The sequence below is a fragment of the Rattus rattus genome, chromosome 1 (assembly GCF_011064425.1).
Source record: "Rattus rattus isolate New Zealand chromosome 1, Rrattus_CSIRO_v1, whole genome shotgun sequence".
In the NCBI taxonomy this organism is placed as follows: domain Eukaryota; kingdom Metazoa; phylum Chordata; class Mammalia; order Rodentia; family Muridae; genus Rattus; species Rattus rattus.
Window position 1 is genome coordinate 55947519 of NC_046154.1, and position 12427 is coordinate 55959945.

Consider the following 12427-nt stretch of genomic DNA (forward strand, 5'->3'; position numbering starts at 1 on the left):
CAGAAACAAACACAGTGAAGGCAGTGGCTTCTCCAGGGAGTCAGTGACGCACATGTTTACCAGCACATATATTTCCTGGAAACTAAATGCACAGACTGGATAAGACGCTAGGCAGGACCACTGCATTAAAATGCCCAGGCTGCAGAAAGAGCAAAGTTTGTGTCAGTTATCCTGAGAGAGGAGCCAGGAGTGTGCTTGCTTAAACTGGGGCTGCTGCATATGTCCTGCTAGCACAGGAGCAAACCTGATTTGAGTCATTCTGCTGAAAATGAAAAGGAAGTCACACTGCATCGGACTCTGAGTAAACTGACCCGCAGATAAAGGTACTCATGAAGGCTCTTATTGGTTCTAAATATTGTACATTTTAACCGGATAAAAAGGAGCTCTGGTTCTAACACATTAATTTTTTAAAAGTCAAACAGATGCTTATACTACCGAGAGTCCCGTGCTGTCAACTGAGCAATAATTTCCAAAATACGTGTTTAACAAGGAAGTTGTTGGTGACGCTTGCAGAAGCCAAGTCCCCCAACCTAATGAATCAAAGGTGCAGGCTCAGATGGTGGAGACTGAGGACCAATCCCAGCGATCCCATACTCTTTGAGGACTATTTACAGGTTAGGGAGGGCAGGCTTCTTCCTGCTGCTCTTTTCCTTAGTGATACACTGCTTTCACCTACATCCAAAATGCTGACTTCTCAGCGGTAAAATTAATCTGAATACCTTCATTCTAATGTAAATACCTTTCTCTTTTCATCACAGCAAAGCCACAAATAATGCTAATAAATACCCAGGAGAGCTACTTCTCAATCATGATGCTGAAAGGCAAGCATACTGCACACTGAGTGTTAAGGATTTTGGTGCAGAAACTACGAACATATTCTTGACAGTCTGATAAAGTGCCTCGTTTTCTAAAAACGCTCTAAGGCTGACTCCAGGTAAAGGTGCTATGAGGATCCAGCACGCATCCACCTTGCTCATGCCCAAGTACCCCTACTCTCTCACTTAAGGGAAATGCCTTAGCTCACTGCTGTTTAGATCATTAAACGATATCACATTCTGCACCAACGCTAAAGCAGCATTTGACTGCATGCAGCAAGACCTGAAGATCTGTCAGTAACAGAAGCCTTACCTGGGAAGCCCCCGTGGACCATGCTGCAGGACGGCTCCCTTCAGGGCTGCTGCATTCCTCACAGGTCGATGCTGGAAGCAGTTCCACTCTCTCCACCGACTCTGTCCTCTCCTCTCACGACCTTGGGCCTATAGTCTTTTTTCCCTCAGATTTTATTCTTCTAAAGGGCAACCTGTCATTGTGTTTTACCGTGGGAAATAATCAATTAAGCTCATTTCAATCTCTTCCCCAAGCTCACAGTCACATCCGCCAGTAGGCGAGAGCTGCCTGGAGAGGTCTGCCAGCGAAAGGCAATCCCTGGTCCTCCAGTCAGAGTCTCGGATGCTGCAGGCTGCTTCTGGCTCTGACGCTCGGTCACCCTGCACACATAGGGACTGCATGCTGTAGCCTGTGACACCAGTCACCCTGTGCACGCAGGAAAGAAAGCTCTATTTCAGAGGCAATACAAATGCCACTACTTATTTTGTGGCCAACTTCAATTGATGCCGTGTTAATGGCCCATTTTCCTGCGGAGAAGCAGTGCTTTGGGGGACACGATCTTCCCCATGCAAATTAAAGGCAGCTATGGATTTAAGCCTGCTCCCAGTTCAGACTAGTCATCAGCATTTCTCTTCCTTACTGCTTCCAGCACAAAATCAGCTTTGTCAGAAAGCCATCAGTGCAAACTATAATGCCTTAATTATGACTCATTAGAGTCTCTGACACTTTAAATACACGTTAGCTTCGGGAGGAAAACTAAAATGGGAACAAAGGTGATTCATAGAAACTGTTAAAAAAAAAAAAAAAAAAAAGCTAAACCACTTCTCCTCCCTACCTAGCCTAGCCCAGCATAACCAAACCCGCAAAGATGCACAGTCATTGTATTACAATCCAAATCGGTCAATCACTTCAGTGTTGTCCAACCTTTCTGTGTGAGCTACAGATAAAACACTCATTTTGTGATTACTGCCAGGTGGGAAAAAAGTCAAGGACACACACGGCAATTTAAATGTAGCTCAAAGCTGTTCAACAATACTGTTTTAAAATGTATACTTCTGTTAAATTCACCTGAAGCTTAGAACATTCTCGCAATTTAAGAAAGCTAAAATAGGAAACCAGTATTACCAGCCTCTAATCATATAGCTAGGATATAAATATTGCTTATTTCACTTAGTTATAAATAGGAAAGTCCATAAAAGGACAATTAACTATGTAAGACATAAGGAAAATCACTCTGTAAAACTAAAACAATTTGGTCTTAACTGGTATCCTTCTATTTTGTACTGTCAAAAATAAAAAGGCATTATTTAGCGAAAGCTGGCAGGTGCTACTCACCCTGCCTGCCATTGGCGGTGAGCATCCTCAAAGCTCCATGCTCGGTTAGCAACTACTGTTGACTACAGTGACACCTATTGGTGAGGCAGAGATCAGCCAAGGAGGCCATGGCTGCACAAGAGACCTTTGTTCCCCAAGTGTTTGCTCCACACTAAAAACAGAGGCGAGCACTGGGTGCAGGGCTTAAAAGTGACACCCGGGTCTACCTCTGCCTCATCAGTACCCCATTTTGTGATTTGGGGCAAATTAGTGACTCTTGGTCTCGGGATTCTCAGTCACAAAATTTGCCAAACCTCAGGTGCACTTTGCAACACTGAAATAGCCCACCCCCAAATCAGAGAAGACAAGTGATTGTCTTCCCCTTCTTTAGAACAGCATGCTACTTGATTTCCACTCCTCCGTTAGTGGAGACCTGTTTATAACTTCAACTATCCCTCGCATGCATATGATTTGAATATATGTATCAAGTACAATTGTATGTAACAAATGCATAAGTCAGTGATTTTAATACATTTAAAGAACTGTAGTGGTTTGAATGGGAAGTGTCCCCCATAGGCTCAGGTATTGGTCCCTAGTTAGTGGTGCTGTCTGGGGAGGTTCTGGAACCTTTGCAAGAGGAAGCCATGGACTGAGGGCAGGCTTTGAGAGTTTATGGCCACACTGGACTTGCGGTTCATACTCTCTGTTCTCAGCTTCCTGTTTTTGCCCCTGCCTTCCTTCTGGTTATCGGCTCCCGGCCTCTGGAACCAAAAGCCAAACACACTCTTTCTTTCCTAAGTAGCTTCTGTTCATTACAATGTATCAATTTTAGAACAAGCCTCAAAATTCCAGGAAGCCTAAACCCACCCCTAAAGCACTTCGCTGAGTAGGATTATCCCTTCAAGTCCCAACCAGTAACAACTGAATCCCTATTTCTAATGAGTCCAGTGGACGCCTGGCAATGGCTGGAGCCATGGTCACACCTAAAGTGGTTGGAAAGATGCTGCTGCCATCTAACCGTATCTAGCCCATGGAGACCTGATGTACTGATATGTATCTTCCCGTGCAAAGACAGCCCTACGACAAAGAATCACTCGGCCAAGACAGTGGCACATGGCACGGCTCTACACAGAATGGGGGTAACCACCAATCAGAGCAGTGGAAGGTAGAGTTCTCTACTCTCTTTTTATTTTCCAAAATTTCATTTACAAGTCAAAAGAATGTCAAGTTCTCATATTAACCAACAGTATATTTCACTTAGGATTTGGGTTAAAACCACATTACTCTTCTGGACTGCTTTAGAGACCCAGAGCCCTGGTGTGAGGCAAACACACAGCTACTGGATATCCCAGCTGTTATACACTCCTGACTGCAGTGCTCCTATGGTTTCTAGTTTTTCTCTTATTAGGAAATTAGTGGCCCATACTGACAAGGGGGTGTGTGTGTGTGTGTGTGTGTGTGTGTGTGTGTGTGTGTGTGTGCATGCACAATTCATCTACTTCTGCATATGGTAGCCAAAAGAATTTTAGGTTTAAAATTCTTTGACAACTGCGTCTTCTGTAACTGCTCTTCCTGTCCTTCTGTTTTCGGAGGAGTGTGGGGACTGAGCTCCAAGCTCTGCTAGCTTCCTAGGACGGTGGCATTTGAAAATGCCCCTATATTCTTCCAAACCTGACACAGATTCTGTTTGTCTGAGAGAGGTTTTTTGTCCGTGCATGAAAACATACAAGAATTTCCTACAAGACTATTTTTAAACCGCAAAAAGTACATGTACTTGATTTTATATATGCACATCAAGAGCTTTTGAAGACATCTGACAACTAACTGCTGATAAGCAAACTCTGCGGAGTAGTTTAGCAAAGACATGCCAAGTATTAAACACAGAGGCAGCGGCTACGCAGCTCTTGCAGAGAAAGTGCACTAGGCTCACCTTGTAAGGGCCAACAGTTATTGTCTGAGTTCTAGTGCACTAAGTTTTTTATCAATTTTCGCTTCTATACTTATAAATACTTGAGTTCTCAGTAACAGTTCTGTTAATAAACCTCATCTCCCGTAAGTCCAGCACTCAAGAGGCCGAGACACAAGAACCAGGAGCTCAAGATCAGCCTGACCCACATAAGACGACTATTTCAGGAAAACAGAACAAGTCAAAAATGAAACAACAAAAAGCAAGCAGGAGCTGAGGCAAACCAGGAAGTGATGATGTCTGATAATCAAGGTCGTATGCTCTGCATAAACCAGGTCACCAGGGGAGGCTATCAGTACGCTTCACGGCTGAAACGCAGTGCTAGTAAAGTCCTCAAGCAACACCTGAGTACTGAGTACACACAACTGGTGTCAAGTAGACACCCGACAGCCACATGAATACATTACAGCCCGCAACCAACCCTGAAAAAAGGAGAAACAAGATGGAAAAGCAAACCACAAAGACAGCTCTGTTCTGGAATTCTCATAGCAGGGAAGGGAAGGACCCCACCAGGAGAGTATGGGGTTGCGTGTACACCCCAGTTCTCCACTGAAGGCTGGGTAATGAGAGCAACTCAGGAGCAGTTTATTGCGTGTTTCCAGCAGCTGAGATGGCCTTTCCAGCCAGCGGCTGGGGTGAGGTGGGTGTAAGCACACGCACAAGAGTCAGGCTGCTGGGTGAGAGACTTCCACACGCTCTCGACAAAGGGAACAAGGCTGCTGAGGGAGAGGGACTTACCTTTCCCCAGCGTTGAGAGCGTAATTGGTTACCAAATAACTAAAGGTCAGCGCTGAAATTGTATTCATACAAGCAACACTAAATGGACTCAGAAGGTTGTATGTATATTTAGGAGGTGATGGTTTTGAGAGGGAAAGAAGAAAATGAAGGGAACGATGTAATTGGATCTTAATCTTTAAGAAGTGAAAGCAGGACACAGACACTGGCTAGATGCCGAAGTCAGCAGGAAATGGCCTCTGTGCACAGCACAGCAATCTCACCCAGTCCCACTGTCTCCCATCGGGATCAGACACCCTGTGTCACGGATGCTCCCACTACTGAAATTCAATGCACCCACCAAAAAAATCGGCTCTGTAGCCACCCACCTCCTGGAACTTAAGAGAGTTTAACAAGACAGATATTGATCTGACAGGTCCATCGAGAGCTATGCTATGGTACATGCTATAAAACGATAAGTGAAGGTCATGGGCTGAGCCCATAACACTGGGCTAAAGAATCAGGTGCAGCTCCCAATGCTGACAAGAAGTGAAACAAGGTCTAACAGCCTTCAAAGTCTTCTGAATACCAAATGGGACTGCATTTGAAGCTTTAAGGAGAAATGTGCCATATACCCTGTCCTCAATAAAACCTTGGTCTGTTGCCATGTTACTGTAACTATGTATACTGCTAGTTTTATGTCAACCTGGCAGAAGCTGGAGTCATCAGAGAGGAAGGAACCTCAATTGAGAATGAGGTTTCTCAATGGTTTCTATGGAGAAATGCCTCCATAAGACCAGGCTGTATTTCCTTAATTAGTGGGGAAGGCCCCAGCCCGCTGTGGGTATTACCATCCCTGGGCTGGTGGTCCTAGGGTGGTAATGCCCATGCTGGGCCACCCATGGGGACCACGTCAGTCAGCAACACCCCTCCAAGGCCTTTACTCCAGCTTCCGCTTCCAGGTGCAGGCCCTGCACGAGTTCCTGTCCTCACTACTGTAGATGATGAGCTGTTCTATGGAACTGTGAGTGAAATAAGTCCTTTTCTCCCCAAGTTCCTTTGGTCATGGCGTTCTATCACAGCAACAGAAACCCTCACTAAGACACTGTGGGATGAAGAACGTAGCTACAGACATGGAAGCCGGGAATGAAAATGCATCTGTATTACCTGTTGTGAAGACTTTTTTTTTTTCAACTGGCCCCTAATATGTCATGAAATATGTTCCACAAGGCAAGGTAAGGCATCTAGATGCCTCATCTATTACGCGGTGGATACTAGGTGTAGTATTTAGTTCTGACAACGTGAACACTGCTTACTAAGGTTGCGTTAGTAAGAATCCTTGCTCTTCTATGCCAAGCATGGTGCTAAATTCAGCAGCTGCCTGTGTCTGTGGCCTCTCTTCAGCAGCATGCCACAGCTAAGCATTGAAAGAGGGAGGACAGCAGAAGTGTCCCAGAAACACTGTCTTAGAATCTCATGCAAGTATCTTCTGGAAATGGCCTTGCTGGGTCACTGGGCAGAGCTATTCCCATACTGTTCTTTTAAAGATTACATTTGAGTATGTGTGGGCATATGCACCAGTGGAGGTGCTCATAGAGAGGAGCGGCATTGATCCCCCAGGAGCTGCAGCTACAGCTGGCTGTGAGCTGTCCCACATGAGTGCTGGAAACAACTGAAGGCCCATCGCAGCCGCGTGCACACAACTGCTGAGCCATCTCTTTAGCCCTCACATGATTATTAAGTAAATTCATCAGCTTCTATGACTCCAGCACCCCCACCAATGGTTTTCCCAAGGTGGTTCTTGGAAATAGTAGAATCAGCAGAGAACTGTTTAGAAATATTACTTTTTAGGTCCTCCTACATCTAAGGACTCTGAGTCCGTGGCGGGACTGTCAGTCAATGCTTCACAAGTGCTTCTGATGAACTCTGAAATTTGAAAGCTGTAAGTCCAGATTAGTATTTCTCAAATGTAGACTATTACATAAACACCTTATAAGAAAGTTAACTGTAAATAAATCACCTATAACCAGCACTTAAAAACTAAAAAGGGATAGAAAGAGAACAAAATAAATCACATTGTAAAGTAGTATTTTGTGCAACTTTTGTCTCAAATATACATGCATATTTCTACACACGCACCTCTGCTGGTAGTTATGATTTAGTCCTTACATGTCCCTCAAAATCTCATTTGTTAGGGCTGGAAAGACAGCTCAGTGGTTAAGACCACTTGCTGCTTTTGCAGAGGACCCATGTTCAAATCCATTGACAACCATAACTCCATTTCTAGGGAATCTGACATACACCTCTCAATTCTGTTGGCACCAAGCATGCATGTGGTACAGTACATATATACATTCATACATATAAAATTAAATAAATAAGCCTAAAACATGAGCATCCCATTGGTTAAGGGTTGGCAGCCAATATGTGGCTCTGATGGAAGGCCCTGTAGACACTAGGTGGGATTTAAAGCCGGTGGAGAGGGAATGCTTATGAAGTGATACTGGGACCCAGGCTCTCCTCTCTCTCTTATTCCACCTCCTCAAGTCTCTCATTTCTTCACCTTGTCCTCCCCTCTCGTCCATGCTCCATGACTTAACAGCTCCTGAGTCAATGCTTCTACCCAATGCATTTCACAGACACAGGTTCAGATCAACAGGTCAAGGGGCCTGACGGGAGACCTTTAAAGCTGACTGAAAAGAAACCATTTCCTCTTAAAAAGTTGACTGTCCCTAGCGCTGTCTCATGGGGATGGACAGCTGACTCACACAGTTAAGATGCTGCTGCCTGGCCGGGTCTCAGTGTTCTCAACTATCTCAAGACTGCGTGAGCCACGCGTGCCTAGCACAGGGTTCCCAGGATCCTATCTTAGTCTCTGAACCATTCTACTTAACGTGGTCTCACGCAAAGCACTGATTTTTCTTGTACTACCTTTAGTATCGTATATTTAATTCTTAGTCCCACTGTATTTTCCTCCATGCTAATTACTATTAAACCAGCTGATATCTCTCCTTCATCAGAGTATCAGCCAATGAGAAGAACATTCCCTGTCACTTTCCCCATACCTTTCAATAGTATTCACCCACCACAGCATCCATTCAGCAAACCCTACCTACATGAAGTCCAGAACTAATCAACTAATAAAGCCGTTCAGTGGGCTTTGCAGTGTACCTCATGTCTGTGATCTTTCTTATAAATCAGCACTGCCTTGTGGGCCGTCAGGTGAATTTAAGACACATACTTGCAGCTACAGACCTTGGGAAAGTTATGAAATATATTTCATAAAATGAAACACATTTTATTAGGACAGGAAAAAGTCAGATAAACAACCTGTTTGACTTTTAGTTTAGGCAGGTGAACCCAATATTAAATTAGTGAGGATTACAGGACAAAGAAAACCTGTGAGATCTATTCTAAAGAGAGCACGGGAGGCCAGAGGCTTAGGTTGCAGGCATGCTGTGTGAGCTATTCAGCATTTCTGGGGGTCAACAGTGAAATCAGTGAGATTGGAGGGCTGTAAACATTGAGAATGACAAACATCACAGGCAAAGCAATGGAGAGAAGAATCTCAGACAGAAATGGATTTACTGGAGAAACCATGAAATGAAAGTTTCTGTAGTAAGGAGAAATGACAAGTCTTTCCACACTTAATGCAAATCAGTGACCGTTGTTGTGTACGTGTGGATGTATAGCACACATGACTTGGGGAAGAGGATGCTGTCCTGCATATCTCACAGCAGGAAGAGTGTTGTGAGTGAAGTCCACGCACTTTGTAACTTTGTCTGGACAGTAGGTATTTTATGCTGCAGCGAGGCTCTCACGGTGCCCGTGTGGAAGCCCCATTCCTACTATTTGTTGATATGATACGGGCGCACTCCTTCATTTCTCTGAGGTGCAGTTTCTCTGCTCATCTGAAGCAGAGTACTGTAAGACATCCAGTCATTTGTCGATAAGCAAAATGAGCCACAAATAGATTAGACGAAGCGCTGTGAGTGGCGGTGCCAGCATCTGTATGAGAACACGGGTGAGCTCACCCACCAGCACCTGCAGTGGGGGCTCTGCAGTAGGAGCCTGATCTAGTTCTGCAGCACTGTATCCCCACCTATGCTGGTGACTCCGCCTAGGCAAAGGAGCTGACTCTTCATTTCACAGCTGATAACTTTTCTACACAGCAGACTGCACTCCATCGAGCTTTGTTAACTACTGAAAATGAAGCAAGACAGAGGGCTCTACAGAGCCACAGAGAACACATCACACTTCCATCAAGTCAACGTGACCACCAGCAAGATTCTTGTATTTCATTTCTACTTAGTCCCGCTTATAAAAATAGCAAAGTGGGCTCAACCACCATAAAGAGCAACAGGAACAGCAAAGCCTTTTAGAGATGAACCGTGCTGCTTGTCGAAACCTGTTCCTTCATCCAGCCCTCACTATCAGCACATGAAGTACTGACTGACCGCACTTAAGGTCAGAGTCTAGAAAGTGCTACAACCTACTTTCAACTCTCCATTTTTACATCCAAACACTTTCCTGTATTGAAGTAGGAGAAATTTTTAAAGAAAGATGTAACATACATATACAATTCAAAGGACACAAAATTCATCCTTGAAAATGTCCGCCGACAACTTTTTGTACAAACTACATGGCACTGTCACTAATTACTTTTCAAACCACTTCCATATCCCACAGAGAAAACTGCATAAGTAGCAACCAGGCTTAACTATACACACTGTGCATGCAAAAGGAAATGTGACGTCTTCAAACACAGCCTCTAGCAAACCTCTGTCCAAAGGTATAGCTGATTCAACTACTGCAAATAAAATCAGGAAACAGATTCCCAATGCCTTCGTAAGACATGGAGACCCCCTGTGCTGTTACACGAATCATGTCAGCATCCTGTAAAGGGAAGAATCCAGAAGCAGCGCCTGTGTCCAGCTCAGATGGTTAGGGCTAAAACCCAACACTCGGGGCTCAGCAGTTTTTTGTTTCATGATCAATTAGTAAAAGTAAACATCATATAACATCGCTTTCGTAGGTGTCCTTTGTTAATTTCAAATAGGAAAGCTTAGGAAATAAAAGCCACAGGAGTTTCAAATATTAAAAACAACTTTATTTTTAATGCATGTTCGTGCACATTTTTGAAGACGTGGCCTTGTATTTGTGATTCACAGTAGTCATGGCGGCATAATTTAATAAACCCTGGATCTACCCTAAATAATGCAAAGGAACTCACTGTCGGTCAGGGCACTGTCTTCTTCACTCTCCTCAGCGTCTGCAGATGGAGCTCTGTAAGGTGGGGGCAGCTTCATTGGTGGTGGAGCTGTTCCGTGCCTCTGAAGGTACAAAAGTCAAGAAGAGGGTTAGCTGTTTTTAGACAATCCTCTTCAATGACAAAAAGAAAAAAAGATAATGTGAAAATAGTCCGGATGCAGGTGTCTTCGACCATAACAAAAGTACTGTAAAATAAATATAATTTATTTCCTCCAGCTCCTGTTATTTTATAAAAGTTTACGTTAATTCAGCAATGCACCAAAGAATTCAAAAGCATAGCTTTGAAGAGCACTGCCCTTCCCAGAATACATCTCTTTCCCTTAAGAAAGGAAGCCATGTACACTCGCCTTCTGCCACGAAACTCAACCCTCTACATCAGTAACGAAACAATTCATGGATTTTCAAAATAAGCATGAAGGTAACAATAACCCCAGGTATCGGCTTTACAATTACTCAGGTGTTTTTCATTATAAGAATTACAGATTGTTCTATAAAATCTGAAATACTAGACTTTATAAATGGCAACATGCTCTTCTGTAAGTTTGTAGATAGTCATACTAATTTAATGCTAAAAGGGAAGTGGCTACAATGAATAATTATTTCTGCATAAAGGTGCTCTGAATGTATATAGCAAATAACATAGTTTGAATCACACAACGTAACTCTCATAGATAATTAAAGTGAAACAAAATCCCATTGTTAAATTACCTTCACAGAATGAAGACACATTCTTGAGCGAGAGAAAAAATGAAACATGCCAAACTTCAGAGACGCCAACTGCTGCAGGTAGGATGTGAGAGGCCCAAACCATTCACACACCAAATGACTAGACTGGGATTTGTCTCCGCAGGACTTCAGTAAAGTGAGTTCAATTATGCTTTACCTGACAAACGCACTAATGTAAGGTACTATCTCTGCTGAGTGGACACTGGCCCATTATACGCAAGTCACGCAGTGAGCTCCTCTGGAAGAGAAGGCACTATCTGGGATCTATAAAAGCAAGCACACCCACATCTTGAGAGTACGATGTCTGATGAAATCAGTGATTATATGTGTGGGAAATATAAAATATCAAAACCCAAGTGTGATCGAAGTCAAATGTACAAACATTCATTAAGAAGCAGAGAACATGATAGCTGTATTCTTTAATTAAGTGAAATTGGTCACATGACACCCCACCCCACCCCGCCCCAATAACTCCTACTTTTCTCAGGTCCAGGCCATTCAATGTCAAAGATGATTGTTCAAACAAGGGCAGGGGCTAACAGTCCTAGCGAGACTAAGAATTCCAGCTAACTCAATTATACTCGGTCAGCACTCTTGAAAGGAAGTCCTAATCCAGGCTGACCTGGGACCCAACATCTTTCTGCTTAACTTCTGGGATTAAGGTGTGTACGGAGCCCAATTCCCTGAGGCACCTTCCTCCTGCACATTAAAGAAGGGTGTGCACACGGTCAAGCCATCCAGTGATGGGAAGGCTGGAGCTCCCAACGTTGAAACAGACCAGGAGATGGCGGCTCCATCAACACAGAGAACAAGTCACATCGAGTGTCAGCTTCGACTTCATCCCAGGCACATGGTGACCTCCCTGCATATTTGCTGGGTGTCTAAGAACTGCTTCTTACTTATGCTGCTATTTGAAAGATACTGTTTTACGAAATGACCATGATGCAAGCAATCCTTTTTGTTTGTTTTTTGGATCTACAGTCCAATGTGCACAGGCTGGCCTCTAATTCTATATGTAGCCAAGGATGACCCTAAACTCCATCTGCCAAGCTCTGGGATTACAAGGATGTGCCACCCTAACTACTGAATATGGCTCTCCCTGGATAGCAGTGCACACAGACTGTGTGTGGGAGAGAGGTGAACTGTCTTGGAAACAGACAGCACCAATGTTACAGCGATATTGTCCTGGAAGACAGGACGTAATTTTATATCTAAACTGGAACCTTAACTACTTGATTCTCTGTTCCCCGAGGCATGCTCACCATCTCCTGTCCCGTTCAACAGTGAGTTTAATAAATACCTGGTACCTGCACATTTTGCATAGTTTTA

General features: G+C 43.9%; 1 protein-coding gene across 4 annotated transcripts in view; it reads right to left on the reverse strand.

Annotated features, from left to right (window-relative positions):
* Window positions 1-12427, reverse strand: part of Patj (PATJ crumbs cell polarity complex component) — a 273878-nt gene that overhangs the window by 142673 nt on the left and 118778 nt on the right. For 3 of the 4 annotated variants that reach the window (XM_032901821.1, XM_032901815.1, XM_032901812.1), the window contains exon 26: window positions 10335-10434. In XM_032901821.1, the coding sequence (XP_032757712.1) occupies window positions 10335-10434 (100 nt within the window). Of the gene's footprint in view, window positions 1-1128; window positions 1529-10334; window positions 10435-12427 lie in introns of those variants that run through there. The other variant, XM_032901826.1, reaches the window with a different exon arrangement.